General features: G+C 38.0%; 1 protein-coding gene across 5 annotated transcripts in view; it reads right to left on the bottom strand.

Moving 5' to 3' along the window:
• Positions 1 to 22,516, bottom strand: part of pyd (zonula occludens-like protein polychaetoid) — a 640,754-nt gene that overhangs the window by 549,400 nt on the left and 68,838 nt on the right. The window contains exon 1 of one of the 5 annotated variants that reach the window (XM_081735918.1): positions 15,784 to 17,178. The exons of the other annotated variants lie outside the window; for them this stretch is intronic. Within the exon in view, the coding sequence (XP_081592044.1) occupies positions 15,784 to 15,816 (33 nt within the window). The 5' untranslated portion in view covers positions 15,817 to 17,178. Of the gene's footprint in view, positions 1 to 15,783; positions 17,179 to 22,516 lie in introns of those variants that run through there. 5 annotated transcript variants of the gene reach the window in all.

The following is a 22,516-nucleotide window of genomic DNA, read 5'->3' as shown; positions in this document are numbered from 1 at the left end:
ATAAAATGTCGATATATTGAAAAATATAGTAATATCAAAAATATTGAAATATCAGACATCGAAATATCGATCTTATCGATGATTGATATATCGAAATATTGCATAGCCAGATTTTTTCAAGGAGAAGGGGCGGAGGGAGACTTAACGCAAAACTACATTTATTTACGCATAGTATTTAACTTCATTACCGACAGTAAATAGAATGTTGTATGGGTAAACAAATCCAGTATATTTTGACATGCATCTCAAAGAAATGGACCCTTTTCGAAAATGCAGGGGAGGACAATTGTCTCCCTCTTGCCCCATCCTGTGGACACTTGTTTTCCCACCGAGAACCCAACCCAGGAGAACACGACGCTATGTATTCCGAACTTGGATGCGCACACAAATTTTACATTTTACAGGATAACTCTTTTAGTCCTTGAACGGAACAAACAGGCATTCAAAATAACTTTTTCATCATGTTTGAAGTATGAACTGTGTAAATCCGTCGAAATATCGAATTTATTTATTTACTTTTACGATCACCATTTTTTTTTTTTTTTTTTTTTCAATTGTCGCTCGAAAGGAAAATTGCTACATAAAGCCTATAATATATTGGGGTTACCGCTTAACCAAAGCAACCCACATGAAAACATTGTCCTGGGTTTGAGCCAGGAAGATAACACAGGATGCTTATTTACGTCTAACGTTAAAATGTGTTTCACGTCTTACACAACTTCGGTTGATATTAAATTAAATTAAATTTGAAACAAAGAAACTATTTAAAAAAAACACTATTTTACAAGCCACAAAGAACCCTATACAGTATACACCAGTGCTCGAAACATCTTCCATCCTAGACGCGAGTTCTGAAAACCACATACCACAATAATACTAATCCAATTTGATATAGTTTGGCCTTATAATTAAGCTAGACACCAAACTCGTATTTTCAGTGGTCATGGTCACTGGCGCAAATCCCGGTGGGGATGAGGGGGACATGTCCCCTCCAATCTTGGAACTGGGGGACTGTCCCCCCCAATAATCCGATTTGAAATGTTTTTTGGGAAAAAATATGACGATTTGTGTCCGATTGCCACAAAGAAAAGTGAGATGAAATTGATGTTCCCCAGAATAAGCCTCAAATCTGTCCACCTCCCAATGTTGAAGACAATTCTGCTGCTTGATCTTCCATAGGACTGGTTTTCAACTTCAAATATATTTTGAGCATCGCTAAAAAAAAAAAAAAAAAAAGTCTTACTCTCCCCCCCCCCCCCCATGTTGAAGACAGAGTTTTGCGCCGCTGGTCATGGTGAGGTGGTGCTTAGAATATTTAAAGCTTTGATATACACTATCCCTTTCCGGATTCCGGCTTTTTGGTCTATTTTTAGACTTTAGTCAAGCAGCTACTGCATCGTCACTATTTATCCTAGGATCATGGTTCATACCTCATTCTCTTCAGAATAGAGCTGGCTTTCAAATGCTACCACTTGCATGCTCATACCATATACCAGAAACGGAAAAAATGATGTCAAAGGGAAAATTTCGGAGGGAAATTTTTTCTCGCACTTTGGCCCCCCCTGGAACGGCCCTGTGTGAACGTAGCCATCTAAAAAAAAATCAGATAAATGGTACTTGGTATACTGAATGTGTGTGCCAAATTTCACGTTTCTATCTTCAATACTAAGGGCGGGAGAAATTTTATCAAGAATTCCCACAATGCCCCAAATTACCACAAAACACTATAATTTTAGGGAAAAAATTTCCTGAGACATCCCTAATTACCCTAGGGTCATGTTTCGCCCATCATTCTCTTCAGAATAGAACTGCCTTTCAAGCGGTACCATTCGCATGTCTCCATCATGTATCTAAGGCGGGAAATTCCCGAAAAAAATTTTTTTGGTCTAAATTTAACTTTTTTCAAATTTTAGCCACTCTGGACCCCCTGTTTTAACGCAGAAATCTAATAAAAAATCTGTTAAATACTACTCGGTGGACTGAATGTTTGTGCACAATTTCAATGTTCTAGGTGCAAAAATATGCCCGCCATAAAATATATATACCGACAATGCCCCATATTACCCTATACAGAAGTATAAAAAATGAAATGAAATCTTTAAGTTTTACGTCCCACGGTTATGCCGGTTAGGCTAAAGGAGACGGTAATGATGAGTAATGAATGAAATGGTGGAATGAAGATAGTGGGAGGAAACGGGAGAACCCCGAGAAAACCCAAGCACACGGTGTTTATACAGAAGTATAGTTTGATAAAAATTCACTGAGACGTCCCTAATTACCCTAGTATAATAATTCGACCGTCATTCTCTTCAGAAGGAACTGCCTTTCAGACGGTATGACTCACGTGTCCTCATCATGTATGTGAGACGGGAAAATCCTGAAAAACGGGATTTTTTGGTCTAAATTTCCCTTTTTTCAACTTTTTCCCCTCTGGACCCCCCCTGTTTTAACTCACAAATCTGAAAAAAAAAATCTGGTAAATACTACTCGGTGGACTGAATGTTTGTGCAAAATTTCAATCTTCTACGTGCAAAAATAAGCCCGCCAAAAAATATTGAACATAGGCTTAATAAATGAAAAAATAAATTTTAGATTTATGACGTCATCACCTCCTATGTCTGGACGCAGGAAGGTCTGAAACCATACGTAATGTCTTGTACAATGCCTCTGGACTTGAAAAAAAAAAACGGACGAAAAAGCTCAAATAGAAGAGAAATAACGCAATGTACCATGAAAAACGCGTATGGTACAAATTGTACCATAAAATCCCCAAAGGGCTAAACAAAGAACACATTCATAAATCATGCAATTCTTCAGTAATGGACCCACTGACCATTTACTGCATTATTATTTTATAGTGCGCACTATTTCATACCATACATGTTATTAATTTTTACTATTTAGGTTATTCAATATGAAACATTCCAGTGAAATATTTGTTATGTATCAGATAAAGCGTGTCACTAACAGAAAAGAAAAAAAAAGTATTCAAAAATTTGTATCATATGACACAAATGATACTCGATGCACTTTTTAATCTGTATGTACAGGGTGTAACCTAATGAACGTATCAAACGTCGGAAGTGATTCCTAACACCAAGATAAGCATAAAAGGTCGTATGAACATATAGCATATTGGGCATATTTGCAGAGTTAGCAAAGGCCGAAAGCGTGGGAACAGTAAGTTCGCAGCGGTAGATATCAAAAACCAATAAGCTTAGAGAAGACAGTCTAGAAAGTCTAGAGGTGGTGCTGGTGTTTAAGGCGATACACTACAGAAGTACGGTCATCGTGTACGAATTCCTGTTACGGACGAACGTGTGCTAGAATCTATGGTCAATGAGCCAGGTATGAGTACGAGGGAACTTAGCCATGGCATGCATGTTAAGTCACACGACTGTGCCTTACATGAAAATACCTTGTACCCATACCCCTGCGAAGGGTACAAAGACTGACAGAAGCGGATTTCCAACCACGTGAAACACTCTGTCAGTGGTTCATTCAACAGACCACTACCATCATGCTGTTTCAGGTATCAGTATTGTTCACTGACGAAGTCACGTTCGGAGCGATTGTATCGTGAACATGCATAACACACAAACGTAGGGTAATCCACATGCCCATAGTACGGTTGTCACTCTTCATCAACACGAATTTGAACTTTATGTATGGTGTGGTACTGTCTATGATAAACTGATCGGCACGTACATGCTAGTCCGAAGACTGAATGGAGCACAATATTTGATTTTCCTGCAGAATGCATTGCCCGAATTACTGGAAAATGTCCCCCTAACGATTCGCCGTAACATGTAGTAAATGCATGATGAGGCCCCGCATACTTCAGTGTGAATGTCCGCCAGTGGTTGAACAACCTCCCTAGACGCTGGATCGGGATATTGGGGTCCAGTGTATTGACCTGCACGTCTCCAGGCCTGAATGCACTGGGTTTTTATCTGGGGACACATGAAGAGTTTGGTGTATGCTACTCCTATGAATGATGTCAACGACTTGAAACAGCGTATCCATAACGCCTGTGAAACTGTTCGCCATAACCCAGGTATCTTCAAACAGGTTCGTCAATCCATGATCCGGCGTTGTCATGCACGCAGTGCTATTCGTAGTAGACACTTTAAACACGTCCTGTGGTGTGCCCGACGAACGTACGTTTGTGTCTCTCTGTATATTAATATCTACCACTTCCAACCTACTGTTCCCACGCTTTCGGCCCTCACTAACTTTGCCAATATGCCCAATATATTATTATTATTATTATTATTATTATCTCGGGTAAGGAAATCACCTTCCGACGTTTGGTACAATTAAGTTACACCTTCCTTGTATAATTTGTTTTTTATGTATTTTATTATTTCAGTGTTTCACAGATCTGCTTGAACCAAAAGGTCGGTCTACAATGCCACAAGTAAGACTAGACCATATGTAAGACGACGAGATCACTACACAATATCTAACTAAAAGCCACATAGTTGACCGTAGTCCCGTATAGGATGTAGCTAGAGGTTGAGCTTTCGTGCTCAACGTCCTTATGTTAAACACCGAGGTTATTAAGGATAGGGCCCACTATTAACAAGGGCTCCAAAACACGAGCGGGGCTAGTTGGCGGGTATACAGATCACCACGCAGGTTCAACTCTCACAGTGTAGGCGCTCCTCACACTATCTCGCCAACAACACAGCCAAATTACAGGACTTCACCACTGGATTTATTATTATTATTATTTTATTATTATTATTATTCCAGTTGGCTTCTGCCTATATCTAGAACTATGTTATTAACAAATAAGGTACACTCATGTCCAAAATTATTGTCGCATATCTATAAAGGTGTTATTGTAGGAATATAATTTGATAACGAATTCGCCCGATATTTCTTATAACGTTAGTATGTGTATAATTGACAAAGACATTTATGTGGCAAATTTCATGTCAAAATAGCAGTAAATAAGTACAACAAAACGAAAATAAAACTTTAGCACCATTTTTACTCATTCTAATTTTCGTTTTTATAACTCTTTTTCTATGAAATTTACCACAAATATACATTTCCCGATTATTAATAGATAAGAGTATCAGTATTAAAAGTACCCTGCAAAATCATTATCAAATAGATATGCGACAATCATTTTGGACATGAGTGTACATAAGGTAACTGTCTTCACTCTGTGTTCTTCCGTAAATTAAGTGACAAAAAAAAAAAAAAAAACTTTTACAACAAATATTAAATTAACTCGTTTCCTACTTTTCGTTGAAGTAAGTCAGCCGAATGTTTTGTATGTCACTAGGACAAACCGCTTATGAATTCTCTCAGCCAAGCCATCTCCTCCAATCCGAACCAATGCAAAGGAAGAGATTTTTTTTTCACTTATTGCTTAGATATCGCTCCAAGGGGTGAAAACCTTCCTCTCAAACACAGGGACACACAAATGAAACCAGGTTTTGTGGGTAAGATATATGTATTTTTACAAACATTTTTATTTATTTATTATTTTTTTTTTATTTTTACAAGCCAATGCCTATAATTTTAGTCACACAGTAACAAACGACTGAGCAAAAAAAAAAAAAAAAATCACTGAAGGATGAAGATTTTATGAAAAAGGAGTAATAAGAAACTAAATATTTAGGTTAAGATTTTAAAAAAATCAGTAAAGAAGGATTAAAAAAACATAAATGGAAGTTTTAGTAAATCATAAAGAAATAACGAGCGGTTTTCTGAATACCTGTCAACCAACTACGCTATTATATATTTTCAACTGCTCATCTGCAATTGTGTGTCAACGTCTATGGCTAAAGGCTACAAAGAGAGGCCAAGACCCCTTTCCTCTTCACCTTCATGAGAAATAAATACGGCTTTTAATTCATGAAGAGAGAGAGAGAGAGAGAGAGAGAGAGGAGTCACTGGTTATTAGGTTTGTTTGCTGTCATGAAATAACACCGGGCATTAATCAGATATCAAGGGCAACAAATGCTAAATACGCAGATTTCTATCTTAAAAGGCTAACGCCAGATCCAACCAGTTGACGGTAATATATTTTCATCAAAAGGTTGTCAATGTTCGGCAACGTTTCGCAGATGGCCATTGGTGGAATGGCTAGTTCATGCATATGTATGATACAGTACCTTCTACTCTTCGAAAGAATTTCTGTTTTTATTATGGGACTAAACTTACATTAAAAATGTTTAGGACTTAAGTGATATCGAGTCCTAAACACATAAGCCAGACAATCTATGCATTAACTCTTTTCTCCCTCTTCAATATCAATACACTATTTCAATTTTTAGTTTTGAGTTTTAGTATCTATGTTTTGCATCCTTATGTAATATCGATTAGAATTTAGGATTTAGAGTTCTGGGCTTTCAGAATCTATGGTCATAATAGTCCGTCACGTATGAGGAATGACTCCCTCGACGATCACACTATCTCAGGAAAGGAAAGGAAGGATTCGGCCTGGGACTTCTATGTAAGGTACCATCCCGGTATTGGCCTGGTGTGATTGAGGAAAACCCAGGAAACCTCACTCAGGATGGCTGGCTTGAAAAAAGCTTGTACACTTTTTCAACCGTGTGTCCTCACCGGGAATCGTACCCAGGACCGCTCACACCAAAGGCGAGAGCGTTATGTAATATCGAGTTTACGAAGAGAATGATTTTACTGTTAGCATGGGCTCCGGACTAGTGCTTGTAAACTTCAAATAATTCATTGTTCGAATATTCGAATGTTGGACACAAATATTTGGATGTTCGAATCGCAGTACAAAACATCATGCACGGTCAATCACTTCAGACTGAGTCGTTCCCCATCACTATAGCTTGCTTCCAAAGTAGAGGTCTGCACCGGCCGGAATTTTTATCCTGGACCCGGGCCGGTCCGTGAATTTATAATGTAAGGCCCGACCCGAGTCCGAAATGATTTTTGGTATTTAGGCCCAAGCCCGGGCCGAGCTCGTGTGATAATCAAATGAGCCCGAATTATATAAACTTAATAATCAATGCAAAATTGTGTTTTTATTTACATCAATTAGTGGTTTAATTTTGCAGCTGTGCTTTAAAAGTTCTTCAAAAACAATGGTCCAATAAATATCGTTGTACAGTATATTTACAAAGTTAGGCCCGAAAAGACCCGATAAATATGGTTGTATATTTAAAAATTTACGGCCCGTGTCCGAAGTGATATATATTTTATAGGCACGAGCCCGTGCAGACCTCTATTCCAAGGCAGCTGGATCAGAGGACTAGGCCACCAGCTCAGACTAATTTTTAGTTTTATTTTTCTTTCTCCAAAGTTTCCATATATCATAACCAAAAGATGTATCACCCGAACAAATAAACTTGCCAGCGTAAACATATCTAAGCAATACCGAAGAATATGAGAAGTAAGGAACTCCTCCTTCAAAATTATCACGTTTTACATCTCATTAGGGATGCGTACGAGACAAGATTTGAGACTGTCTCGTCTCGAAAAATGTATATTTTTCTATTGGAAGAGCTGTGTCTCGACTCGAATTTTGTCAGGAAAATTCTGTCTCAACTCGTCTCGTGCGCATCCCTACATCTCATTATGGCTCTTAGACATACTGGGCCTTATGCAGAGTCGTTCTGACGCGTGACTAGTGCCATACTAAAGAATGACTAACATGTTTCCTGTAGTAGTCAAGCCTTTAGTATAACGCTAATCCCACGTTAAAACGACTCTGCATAAGGCCCACCGTATTTACATAATATCTCTGATTAAAAAATCAGAATTCCAAATGTTCCAAATGAAATGAAATCGTTGAGTTTTACTCCCACGGTTATGCCGGTTAGGCTAAAGGAGACGGTGATTATGAGAAATAAGTGAAATGGTGGAATGAAGAAAGTGGGAGGAAACGGGAGAACCCCGAGAAAACCCACGAGCACGGTGTTTGTCCACCACAAAGTCCACACGGCGCGAGCTGGGATCGAACCAAGGACCCCAAGCACCGGAGGTGAACGCTCTACCACTGAGCCACCGCGCCCCCTTCCAAATGTTCCAGTTTTTTCTCCAAACTTAAGTTGTCACTAGTACGATATTTAAAAAAATACCGTTTTTATTAGTCACTTCTGGTGAGTGTTGACTTACCTTTAATTAATTCTGATATGTAAGCAAAAAGCAAGTGCGTAACTATCACTATATTCGTACTGGAAATTTTTATAGTGCGTTTCGGTTTTTTAGTCTGAAAATCTGGGAGCCCTACACATGATACAAAATGACGTTTAAAGTAACTTTAAATACTTTAATAAGGGTTATTTCTGTTGAACTATTCCCTCTTCCAAAGCCACCGATCCTTGAAAGTAAGAACATGAACACTGCGAGACGTACATATGACAAGAATCAGTACATTCTATTCCAGAGCTGCTATTATTGTTGTTTTGCAAGATAAGAACTCAGGTTTCGAAAAGGTGTGGTGTAAGTGATGTATTGCCAGTAGCGCCATTTCACATTTTACCAGGGGTTGGGGGCAGGGGGTGCCCGAAGAAAATTTCCTAAGAGGACCATCTCCATAGTTGCTATTTTATATCTGGTACTTTTGATATTTAACATACGTAGTTTGCTATATTAGTATACATTTTCGTGAGCCAGGGGGTACTGGGCCCCTCCCTGTCCCCTTCGGGTGCCAGCAAGATTATCCACTAACATAAGAGTTTCACGTTTTTTGTTAGTATATTAGTATACAATTTATTGAAAAGCATGTGTGTTTCTCAAACTCGAGAGGAGAGAGGAGAAATTGTCCTCTGCACTCCCCCAAGTGACGCCCTTGTGTAACGCCTCCAAAAGTATCTTTATTGGAAGAACTCTGTTTCGTCAAGAAAATTCTATCTCGTCTCGTGGGAAACTCAATATTTCTTTTTTTTTTTTTTTTTCACAGTTTTACGTCCAACATGTCTGCCCTTTATGCTAAAAGAGCAGACAAAAACTGAATGATGAAAGAGAACAATAAATAAATAACACCCACGTCCTGAATGGAATTCGAACCCACAACAGAGAGGTGTTGTGATTGATAACCTAGGCAGTTCGACACTGTCTGTCGCTTATTTACCAACACTTCTAGGTATGTATTTAAATAGCTCCCTGAATTAGCATGCTAAATAAGCCGTAACTAGGATTCAATTTAGAGTCTATTTGGACTAACAGCACGTGAACTAAGACAAATTCTTTTGTTTGTTGTTTGGGATACCTTCCCAACATCATGGCTATATATAAATCACAGACCTAAATATAACGCTTCCTATTACTTTTTTTCTAAACAAAACGAATACTGTAATATGGCAATTCTACTTTTACATTACTCCGTTATGAATAACGATACAAAATAATAATAATAATAATAATAATAATAATAATAATAATAATAATAATAATAATAATAATAATAATAATAATAATAATAATAAAACGGAGAGACAGGAAAGTTATCAGAAATAGATATTTTTAAATCTAAAATTATGCAATTTCTCGAATTGCGCCAGCCGTTTCGGCTCTGTACTGGTAAGGCGTTCTATGTTAAATGAAAAGGCAATGTTTCTCGTTCAGCAGGCTACTTGAAAGGACCATAAGGGCACGCAAAAGTGACACTGGGGAAAGTGTACATTGTTATATAAAGGAACTTAAAACACACATAATCTTTTTTCCCAAAAATCCTGTATTGTTCTAGTAAGGGTCCAAGGAAACATCCTGCTCAACAGGAGTTAAAACTCCGAAGCCCCTTTGCATACATCACTGATTAGAAACACGATGAAATCTTTGAAGAGATTAGCATAATCATCCGAACTGTCGAATTCTGAGTTTCTACGATAGGAGGTGTAACGTACATTTATGTTCAAAACTACTTATCTCACAATTTCGCTTTCAAAAGCAATCTATAGCTATAGACAAGGCATGTTCTTACAAAACACTAAGAATATTTTAATATTTCCACAAACATGGGATAATGCAGAATTTGTCAAACGTGTGCCTTGGGGATGCGGAGAAATATTTGAAAAGTTTCACTGAAATGATATCTAGCCTTTACCCCCTTCCCGTACACATGAAACCTTGAGCTGTTTCATATGAAAGCTTAGTATTTTAGTATGTAATAGTGCAAATATAGGCAATTGTTTTTAATTTCATTCATTCAAGGCTTGAGGCAGTGATAGCTTCAAACAAGCTTGTTCACAGCTCACGAGTGTCGAACCGCCACGAAGTGTTTGTTTCTTCAAGAAATCTGCGTCATACATTCACCCTGAGATGTTACAAACATTGGGGGAGGAGAGTCCTTCCTATAGCACCATCAAACTTAGATAGCTCGCTTCAAGACTGGTCATTTATTTCACCGTTGAAGATGAGCCACGCAGTGAGCGTCTTCCAATTTCAACCGACCCGGCAACATGTGATATTGTCCATGAACTGATACTTTATGATTAATCAGCCAAGGAAAGAAGGGAAGAAAGAAGAAAAAAGCCAGATACCTCACCCAATTATAAACCAGGATCATTAGCCAATGGAGTGGCGCCACTCCGGGTCTCCGTCCAAATAAGTTGTACACCTAGAAATCAGTAAAAAAGATCAGGCTTAAATTTTCTGGGAGAAAGACGGTACGCTGTTGGTGGACTACCTACCTCCGAGCTACAGTATTACCGACGAATATTATGTTAATCTATTGGACCAGCTCCGTAAGACAATTAAGATGAAACGCCGCTGAAGTTGTTCAAAAGGATTCTGATTTTGCACGACAATTGTTAGGGCTGGCACATTGAACATCTGGGATTCCAATTGGTTCACCATCCCTACTATTCGCCTGACCTGACTCCCTCGGATTATCATATATTCCCAAACTTGAAGAGAAACTCAAGAGACATCGTTTTGAGTAAATAACTGACGTCCCACGTGCTGTGGAGACTGGTTTCAACAAAAGGAATTCTATTTACAAGTTTACAAAAGATGCAACATCTTTGTACCACATGCATCTGCTTTACTCTTGGGAGAATAGGTCTATGTTGAGTAAATGTAATTTCATCCCCTGTAACTCTACTCTTTTTATGCAAAGCAAGGAACTTTTCAGCGCCCCATCATTTATACCAACAATTAAGCTCATTTTTATCTTATTATAATATTTAATGAGTTCCTTACTACATTGATTGCACTTTCTCCATGAAATAATTGATTTAATCCCTACGATTTTCATTGTTATGCTATTCTTAAACTACATCTAAATTTCTCTCATGTCTGCACCATGTCTGAAACAGTGTGACCCAATGCTATTATCAGCTCTAAAACTATTTATGTAGAAAATAAATGTGTATCTTCTCGGAATCAAGCAACAGAGTAGCAAAAGAAATACGAAGTACAAATGGTCAGATAAAATGGTTGTTCACTGCATTGGAAGACTCAATTGGGGAGTCCGCGTCTATTCAGTTAGATCTTAATGTTTTTACCATAAATTATGTTCATTATGGTCTATAAAAGATAAAATCTAGAATTCTACTAAAATCTACATTAAAAAGTTTTTTTTTTAATATTTTAAAAGTTTGGTTTGCAAGATTTTGTGAAAATTAAGGTTTGGAAGTTTTCATCGAAATGGTCGTCCCTGATTTCGATCTTCGAAGTTTGAACAAATCAAACCGGGAATTTTAGATTTTCTTTAATAAAAGGTTTGGTCTAAATAAACGTTGATAGGATGGGCAACTTCGAAGTTTTATCATTTTTCCGAATGAGGAATTTACACTCCTTACCCCACAAGGAACATTTGTAAATTAACATAGAAATATTGAAGGATATCAAAATCAATACTTTCAGAACGACCCCACGGCTAACAAATTTACATTTTAAGCAATCCTTGTTAGTTGTGTGATAATAAGAAGTGCATTTTCGTGTCAAAAATGTGTAAGTACATAGCACTAAAACAACTGAATCCGAAATTTTCGAATTTTCGATGTCTATGTGTATAAGTTAAATGCGTATAGTCAGGGCGTCCATCCTGGGGGGGGGGACAAGAAGGTAGGGATGTACTGATACCACTTTTTCACCGATACCGATACTTTTGGACACATTTCTTATACATTATCAGAAATTTTCAGAATAATGAAATGATCAACATTGTAATATGGTATCTTACATATAAGGCCAAAATTTGGCATACAAAGACAAAAAACAGAATTTCATATTGGGTTCCACACAAAAAATATACATATATCCTCTAATCCAGCTCACAATAAATGAACTAAAAAGCAGCAAACTTAGGGTATAGTGTAAACTTAATTCTAAGAGTCCGTGATTGATATTTAGAGTGATAACGCACTTTGATAGTTACATTGTATTTACTAGCTCTATTACATACATACACGCAAAAGGATACTACCGTTAAAATGCTTTATTGTTTACAAAATTATGCGTGCTGGACCAGGTGTTGATGTGTATACAATATAAAAAAATAAGTGTGTTATTTAACCCTTTCACAGAGGAAGTCGACTTTTGTCGACAGAACCAAATTTCCTTAACATGCGAATGTCGACTATAGTCGACGTGTTAAAATTTGTTTGTCCGTATCTTGGCTTTGTCGAGAGTAGTCGCCAAAGTTGTACCGTTCATTTTTGTTTGTGTTCTATTGTTTTCGATAAACAATAGAAATCACACAGAAAACCTTTGGCGACTACAATCGACAAAACCAAAATAAAGACCAATTTTAACACGTCGACTATAATCGACATTCGCAGGTTAGGGAGATTTTTTTCCGTCGCCTTCCACAGTGAAAGGGTTAAGCAAAGTCGAAAACGACAAAACTATTTATTAACTTTAGAACTGATTGTTTTTAACCAGTAAGTAGGACAAAATAATGACAAAGGGAACATCTTGTAGGTTTCATTTTTTTTCTGAATCGAAACCTCTGTCTCCTTTGGGATTCAAATTACGGGTTTGCTATCTTCATCATGGGCGCCCAAAGAGAGGAACCCCGCTGGCTCACGAAAATGTATACGTAATACAACAAACCACGTATATTAAATACCAAACATAATACCAACCATGGAATGGGTCCCCTTAGAAAATGTTCTCCGGGTGCCCATGATCCTGACTAAGGACCTTTGGCTTTTCTTCACCACTATTTTGGCATCGAGGGATTAAAACTATCAGTTGAATACAAGTAGTGCAAATGAAAGGCGCACACATGCATAAAGAAATCGATTGTATATACAATTAATAATAATTTAGATCAACTTTAAGTTTAAAAGAAAAGGATGAAACATAAGTACCACTGTTAATTTAAACAAATTGAAAATAGTTCGGAAAAAGTATCAGTAAATATCGGTGTCCATTTGCCGATACCAATACCGATACTCCCAAAAGTGGCTGATATCACCGATACCGATATATCGGTACATCCTTACAAGAAGGTTCGAATCCCCTTCTCACAATCTGCATATATTTGTTGGGATCTTCCCTTGGATATATGACAATGAAACATACATTCCTGAGCAACCCCCTCCCCCCACACAAATGTTTTGGTCATGACGTAACTTTTTTAGCTGGGCCTCCAGTCAGCTAGATACACATCCATGGACCCAATGATGTGGTTATTTCCTGTAAAGATAACGTGGTCATTTCCTGTCGATTCTTGAGATTATCTCAAAAGTTAAAAAAAAAAAAAAAAAAAAACATTATTTCAGAAGGTTATGCGATATGGAAAATGTACGTTGCGTAATGCGTAATATGGTCCCTGTAATGTACTTCATTTCTATCGAATATTTCGTCTTTCTCTTTGTCTCACTGTTAGAGCAATGTAGTTAGTTCTCTGGGGTGTGGTTACACCGCCTGTATTTGATTTGAATTTAATGTTCACTTCATCAGCGTTTCTTCCGTATATTCTTTGGACATACAAATGCACTTTCATAAGTTCATAGACAACTGGAAGATTCATTTTTGTGCGTTTTCTCATGCGTAAGTTCTCTCGAACATCTTTTACAATGTTAAGCTACTGCAAGTAGACCTAATTTGGTCAGAGCATGAATCAAAATTGTGCCGTCAATTCACGGCGTTGATTAATGATTGTATGTAGCATAGGCGCCAACTACACGGGTGCTCCGGGGATCAAGCGCTCATTAGATTTTTGTCTTGAAACATGAGCTCACATTATCATAATCATCATCATCATAGGTATTCTGCCTTTATTGGCAGGTCACTTGCCGCAGCTGAAGCTTCCATGCTCCACGGTCCTCCGCTAACTTCTTCGTCTTCGCGTATGATCTTTCTGTTTTTATATCACCCATTAATTGTAGTCCCCTTCGCCCAATCCCTCTCTTTCCCGCCAGGATACCCTCTAGAACGTCCCTCATGATATAATCTCTTCTTAGGCAATGTCCCGACCAGTTTCTCTTCCGCTTCCTAATAATATCTAAAAGTGTTCTTTTCTCACCCACCATTTCTAACACACTCTCATTCGTTTTGCGCTCGACCCAACTAATTCTTTCAATTCTTCTCCACACCCACATTTTGAAGGCTTCCAGTCGATTTTCATCACATTTACGTAACGTCCGCATTATAGGCCTATAATAATAATAATCTATATTCATAAATGAGAACTTCGCATAATTATTTCTTTAAATAACTTGTAATTTGATACCGTTATTATTTAAATGTAAAAAGCGTTCGTGTAAGTTGAATTTTATATAAATTACAAATTAATTGGCTCATTTTCAGTTTTCATTAAAATTATTTTCAAATGTTTTAGAAGTTCAATACTGTTGTGTCTTTTCCTTTTGGCCAATATTACTAAATATACCTGAAATGGGAAAACAAAATCTCAATCTTTACTTTTGAGTGTTGTCCCCCCTCCCCCCTTCCCAGAGTCCGTCCTGGATCTACCCCTGGTTTAAGTAATAGCTAGTGATTTTTTTAAAAAATCATATGCCTTCACAGTTTAAAAATAATTTGACAATATTCCATTTTTTATTTCAGTATGCTGTGTCCTCTTGACAGTCTTTCGTACCTCTCAAGAGAAGGCCGCAGTTTGGGAACCACTCGCCTTTTATATATATATATATATATATATATATATATATATATATATATATATATATATATATATATATATATATATATATATATATATATATATATATATATACTTATAACGTATCGTAATTTGTCTTATAAATACCGAAACGTAAGCACCCTTTAAAAAATAAGTCAGGGTCAATGATATGTGGTATTCTCATTCGGTATTTAACAAAATTTGATTTGTCAAGGAAAAAAGTAAAGGACCAACTCCTCCCAACCCCGTTTCTAATATAGGACTAGTTACCCTCCCTAGTGCTTGCCCTCGCTTTTGTACTTGTATTCATTTACTTGTCGCATGCCTTTCGCACATATTAAGTTCATTCACATTACTAATTACCAATTACTGAAAACTAAAATAATTCCAAATAAGTTACGGTTTGCTCATGAATGAATAAAAAAAATATTTAAAAATTTAAAAAGGGAAAATAACCTGTTACAACCTGCATAAGAGTAGTAATGTTTGCTTCCTTTTGATATTCAAACATGCAACAGGTGTGGCGGCAAATGCTACCCAAGTTCAACAGTTGGCTTTCAAAAAGGTCTTAACATGTTCAATGAAATACCAGAACAGGTTTGTCGTGCACTTGCTCTCACAGTCCGTTTGTAATCGTATCCGTTCGGGCGGCCAGTATATAGAAGAAAAATCACACAAGCGACCAAATAAAAAAAGAAAAATAAATAAATAACAGAAAAGCAAGTATTCAAATTAAATACTGGACTTACCTGGTCGGTTTCCGTTCTAGGTTCTTGATCCATACCAGCGGCGTTTTTATTTGTATTTTTTATTTTTTTCTTTATTTTTAATTTTCGTATCCTTTCTTGTACACGAAATTTCACAATGAAACACCGTCAGAAGTCATATTAAAATATGTCACAATTGAAAACGGGAAACTAAAGTAAACAGATATCACACACTTATCACTTTCTTCACACTTCGCAGATGAAATTATAAAGCAAATTTAGTATTTCCCCCCCCTAAGAATAATTAACTAACCAAACACCACTTTACATTATTATTTCTTTGAAACAGCCTCACACACCATGCGCGCGCGCACGCGGAGTAAACTTCAAAACTTCTTGAATCCCGTGTTGTATACAAAAATCTCGTGCGTACTTTGGTCGCTTGTTGCGCGCTTGAGTCATACGTTTTTTGTTTCTTTTTTTTAAATGGCGTCTTATATTCTAATCCACTCTCATGAGACAAGACTATTACTACAACGCCTTCTTTCTAACAACCCGAACTACCACGCCGAGAAGGAGGAATGGTGCACCGGTTTTCTTCACTCACTCTACATGAAAGCGAAACCGAGCGACGCGAGATTGTAAAAATGACTTACTATACGTCTTGTTTCAGTCTGCACCACAGACACAGACGCACAAAAGATAACAACAAAGCACACAACAAAAAAACACTACACTATATAATAAACACAATTACTAAATCCATTGATTCCTTTCTATGTCTTCCAGACGCTATGATGCTCAATCTTGTTGATGTGACACAGCAACATCCTCTCCAATCTGGTCCTGATGTTGCGTTATTATTCAAACGAACACACTCACTATATACATTATTTCTTTCAGTTTCGAGAAGTTGTCTTTAACTGATTTGTTTTCACACGTACCTTGCACGGGTAGCAAGAACCGTGCGATGTGATGCGAACAAGAAAAGCAACACTACAGCAGATTGAGACGGGAGGGGGAAAAAAAGAAACGAAAAAAACACTCAACAAAAAAGAGAATTTTCTAACAACAATGTCGAGACAAGTTAGTACCGCGTGCTTCTTGAGAGAGCTGGGGACGAGCCTGCCACCTGTTCTTGTGGCTGGTATGCGAAGCGAAGCTGCTATTTGGGAGTAGCTTTTACATGCCCTACGGGCACCAGGCCCCCTTTCTTGTTCTTTCTTTCTTTTAGTTTAGTGTTTGTCCGTTTTCCTTGTCTTCACACAACTCACGATAGATGGCGTCTGGCATCAGAGCGCCTACTGGGAACCTCAGGAACTAACTACACATTGCCCACAAAGGCAGTTGGATCTTGAATAATCATTTATGAAGGATAAGTACATACATGCATCTCTCTCCCCAGCCCCACCTTCTGAGTAGAGTATGCATGGATCACACACAGCCGCTGAAAGACACGAGTATATACACTCAATCAAAAGATTTTCACTCACATTTCTTGTTCGTTCAACTATGTATTTTCTCCCCTAACTCTCAATAAGTCAGGATTGGAAGTTCGTACACTCGAAAGTATCATGCTCAAACAAACTTACGGGTATCCAGTTTATATAGTACAAACCAGTGGTCAAAGTGAGACGGTATGCGGTGGTATGCCATATCGCCTCTGGTTTTTCAGTGATCAAGACATACCGTCACTGGAAAGTGGACTAATACACCTTTAATAAATCCATTCTTATACACAGTAAATTGACGAATAGCTTTACACCTCGAAGATTTAATTTCTTATTTTGAAACAATTTCTTGAGTTGCCAATACCGAGATTAAAAAAAAAAAAATCCTATCTTTTGTTTTTAAAATGAAGTGTCCATAAAGAAGTGTCCTATGCAAGAACAAATGTTAGTTTTGTTATAGTGCGTCCAGTAAGAGAACGTCTCTGACAGCTCGCAGTGACATTGCCACTACTCGCGTGTCAAGGTTTTTTTTTTTTTTTTCGGTGTAACTGTAGTGGCAATTTAATTAATGGTATAAGACAGAGTGATCGCGGTTGGTAACACTGGTATCAAAGTAGGGGCTGCAATGCCCCAACGCATGTGGTAAGAAACGTCAGAGACCATCTCTTGTTGGCCGTGCTTTAGTTGCAGATAAGGGTCACACGACAGAAAGAAATGAATCATGGACCCAATCCAAGTAAAATGTAGTGTATTCAGGCGACTCGTTTAAACTGAATTCTGATCACGAAATACACAACTGAGTCCGAGATTTATGAGAAAAAGAATGTAGTTTATGCAATCAAAAAATTTGTTGTTTTCATTAAAACGTGTTTTTGCTTCTTTGGATAACACTGTGAATACGTGTAGAGTGATTATCTGTGTGCGTGAGCGTTTCCCTAATATTTAGATCTTCGCGGCAATTGCTTTAAATTCAATCTGATATTAATATTTATTGGGAATTAAATATTTTTAATATGGAGAAGGGAAAAAAAGCTTTACATGTTTCCCCAATAAATTCATTTATCACGAAGTTAATTCTCATGACACGAATTTTCGCCGCATTTCCTGATTATCTTGCCGAAGGATGGTGGGAGGCCAAATTTAAAGAATATACGTTGCCGACATACAATAATGATGGATTTGGTTGTTCTGTATGAACAAGTGCGAAGGAAACGTTGGGTGCATTCAAATCTGAAAATTTAAGCACTGGCAGATTTAGTGGTGGTCTGCTATGGAGGGGCGGACCTTCCGGGGGTTTAAAAATTTTTCATATAAAAACAGTTTTTGAGCATATTCGTGCATAATTCTCTATATTTGAAAATTGATTTGATTTTCAGTTTAACGTCCCTTTCAACAACGAGGCTATACGAGACATGGTTATACAGCTTAACGTGGGATCTGTAACCACATGAGCCTCCGCCGGGAATCGAACCCGGGTCTTTCACGCCAAAGATGCGTACGCTAACCACTTAGCCACGAGAGAGCTCGTAATTCTCTATAGTACAAAATAAGGGGATTTTTTTTTTACTTTCCTCAGAAAGTTTTGGGTGGGGGACAAAGCCTCTCCATGCACCCTTTCCCCGTAACTACGGAGAAGCTCTCCCATTCTTTGAGTTATTATATAAATAAAAATTCAATCTTTTAGGCAACATACCTTTACTGTATTTCAAGATTTAGATGGCAGTATGTCGTGTCAAAACTGTACGAACGAGGTGGCCAGAGTCTATTCAAAGCAATGTTTAAATTTTGCTTCTCTTTAACATGATTTTTTTTTTTTTTTTTTTTTTAAGTTGCTTTGAATTTATGCATGCTACTTGCAAACTGCTTCTTTCAAAAACTTTCAGCTATAAGGATAGGAGCAGAAGCTACTGTGGCGAGTCCATTTAAAAATCAAAAAATGTCGTACCGGTACCATGGTACAAATAGCATTAAAAGCTTACTGTCGTTTGTGGCCCTGGTAAATCTGCGCCTATTCCTGGTAAGCCTGAAAGCGACATACAGATGGTGATCAGAAAAATGGAAACACCTGAACGAAATTGCAACTTACCAGATTAATACGGTGTCGGACCACCTTTCGCCTTCAGAACAGCCTTGATGCGACGTGGAATGGAGGCATAGAGGTCGTGAATGGTAGCAAGTGGAATTTTACACCATTCCTCGTGCAGGGCATCGGCCAGTTCTGTGAGAGAGGATGGAGGTGGAAATCGTCGCCGGAGTCGTGTTTCCAAGACAAACCACAGATGTTCAATTATGTTGAGATCTGGGGATTGGGAGGGGCCAGGGGAGGTGTTGAACACCATCCCGATGTTCCTCAAACCACGCTGCAACAACGCCAGCTGTGTGAATGGGTGCATTATCATCCTGGAAGATGGCGTCATTGTCCGGGAACAACATCCGGACCATAGGATGCAAGTGGTCTCGTAAAATTGCGACATAATCGTTGGCAGTGATTCGTCCGCTAAGTGTGACCACAGGACCCAATGAAAACCATGATATGGCGGCCCACAGCATCACCGAGCCGCCGCCATGTTTCACAGTTGGGCGGAGACATTGCAGATCATAAGCTTCTTTGGGCGTTCTCCACACATAAACAGGGTCTGTGGTTGGGAATAGGGTGAAGGATGACTCATCCGACCATATCACACGTTTCCAGTCCTGAACGGTCCAAGTTACATGATCGCGGCACCATTTGCGGAGTGCAAAAGCGTTATAGTCCCTGATGAGCGGTTTGGCCCGTGCAACACGACCCTGTAAGTTCATGTCATGTAATTCGCGGCGGACTGTGATTGTCGAAACAGGGTGGGGGAGATGCTGATTGAGATCCTCCGTCACTTGCTCCACAGTGGCACGACGGTTCTGCGTGACAATGCGCTTTAATACCCGGCGTGACCTGTCACTCATGATTTTCTTCCGCCCACTGTTCCGCTTCCCCGATGTGGTTTTCCCGTGTGTTGTGTAGGCCGTCGTCACCTTCGACACTGTCCCACGCGACACACCTAACATAGTAGCCACTGCCGTCACACTCACTCCACATAACCGCGCACCAACAATTTGCCGTCGTTGAAAATCTGAGAGGCATTTTACACTACCTCCGTCTGCTGCAACCCCTGGACACTGCTGTTCCACTGCGCCTGACGTAGTATGAAGACCGACCTAACACACTACCACCAGCGGTCCGGCGCTGCGGGCGCCACGACACCACTGCCAACCCATACATGTGACGTGTTGCCAACTACAGGTGTTTCCATTTTTCTGATCACCATCTGTATTGGTTTTGAAATATCTTGAATCAAATGAAAATATTCCAATTTAAAATCAGTATTATGTTCATCATAGGTGCCGGAACCAGGGAGCTCAATGTACTTCATCCTCTCTTCCAATATTGTTGACGAGGTTGAATTCCTTCAATATTTTCGTGTTCTTACTTGTACAAAACATTTTTCCTCCTGCTAAAAAAAAAAAAAAAAAAAAAAAAAAAAAAAAAAAAAACTACCTGCGAAATATTGGAAATCATGCAAATATTTATGTTTAGAAATATTAGTGGAATTACTTTGCAGTAACTGTGGTCCCTAATGTTTTTTCGTCGTCGGCACTTATGATAATACCCTTTATTGATTGGAATAAAAATGATGAATCTGAATGTATTAGAAAGGTTATTAGAATGATTACACGCAGAAAGTACAATTGTATGTAAAAACATTTTAGAAAATGTTTTCTTTAAGAAAATGCACAATCAAACTAAAACACGGTACTAAATAAGTAAATAAAAGCTGCTTCCAAGAAAATTACTTCTTTAGAAAAAATAAAAAAATGCATGGGAAGTACTCTCACACGTAATAAATTTATAAATTTTTCAATTCTCATATATCACGTGAGATTCGAATTTCATGCTTGAGGCTGGATTTTATGAAAACGAATGTTGCTGATTACCAGAAATATGTTTTGACGGATATTTAGAAGAAAATCCCATGGAGCGGACATCAATCGAATTAAACCGCATTAGGTCAAAGTATCCAGTTACGCAGCCAAGTCGTCTAGCATTCCACTGATGGGTGGAAGCTAGAACAGGGATTCGTGCTGTTACCTTCATAGGCATCCTATAGTGAAGAGTTCCGACGGCAGCCCAATGAACTACTACAGTATGCTTTAGAACTTCTGAAACATCACATTTCTTCTTGTAATGTGCAGACAGGCCTTTGGAAACAACTCGGAAAAAAGTGGAATAAAATATCGCATACACATCTGCAAATAATTCTTCTCCAGCGAAAAATGCGCTGTTGGGCAATCGTCAAGAGAACATAACTGGTGAAAAAAAAAGTAGACTAGACTGAATATCGCCCAGTTATTTATATGAAACCTATCATTTTCTACTGGCATGTATATGCACTGACTATAGTGTTGTGAACCATTCGAGAACTGTTGTTATTGTAAACTGCATTAACTTGGTAGTTATGTAGATAATCACAATCATTTTCACATAAAAACAATTGCTTTGAAATTATTGACTTAAATATTAATTCCAGTACCGATGCATACATAATTCAATCCATAACACAAATACAAAGAAATCATAGCGCAATAAACCAGATTATAATAGCATGTTTGATAAAAGTATGATTTAAATTCCGTACGACTCATAATAGTTTCATTAATTGTGAATATGTTCATAAATGTAGTTGATATTTGTGTGTAAGTAATTTAATATTTGTTTCCGTATATATTAACTAGATATCTACAAAATTCGTTGATTTACACGTCTATAAATGTGCTGTTGCATTACATTTTATGTTACCAGGATTTTCTTTTTTTGCTTTTTCACTATTGCACCCAGACATAGCAATAACGAAACACAAATACCGGTAGTTTGTGTTTAACTAAACTTTCGTTGCTATACGCCGACCTTGATGTAAATGGGATTTGGAGCTTCAGCTGGAACAGAAATTAAACAGTAAGATAATTTAATTGTTTGTATGGATGTCAGATGTGGTACTTTGTTTATGCTAATTGTGTGGAATAACACGGTGGAATAACACTAACGAACATTTAACGGACATTTTTCGGGGGCTGTTCTGGCTCAATGGTAGGGATCCCTGGTTCGATCCCAGCTCCTACCAAATGGGTTATGTGGTGGACAAACACCGTGGACGTGGGTTGTTTCGAGGTTCTTACATTTCCTCTCACTTTCATCATTCCACCATTCTCATCATCACTATCTCCCTTAGCCTCGCGGTGAATATTCGTGGAACATCATATATATATATTACTGGTAATTTATGCACAAGACA

This window comes from Thermobia domestica, chromosome 13 (genome assembly GCF_964235325.1).
Source record: "Thermobia domestica chromosome 13, izTheDome1.hap1.1, whole genome shotgun sequence".
Classification (NCBI taxonomy): domain Eukaryota; kingdom Metazoa; phylum Arthropoda; class Insecta; order Zygentoma; family Lepismatidae; genus Thermobia; species Thermobia domestica.
The sequence above is the reverse complement of the archived record's forward strand: the minus strand, read 5'-3'. Positions and strand labels throughout refer to the sequence as shown.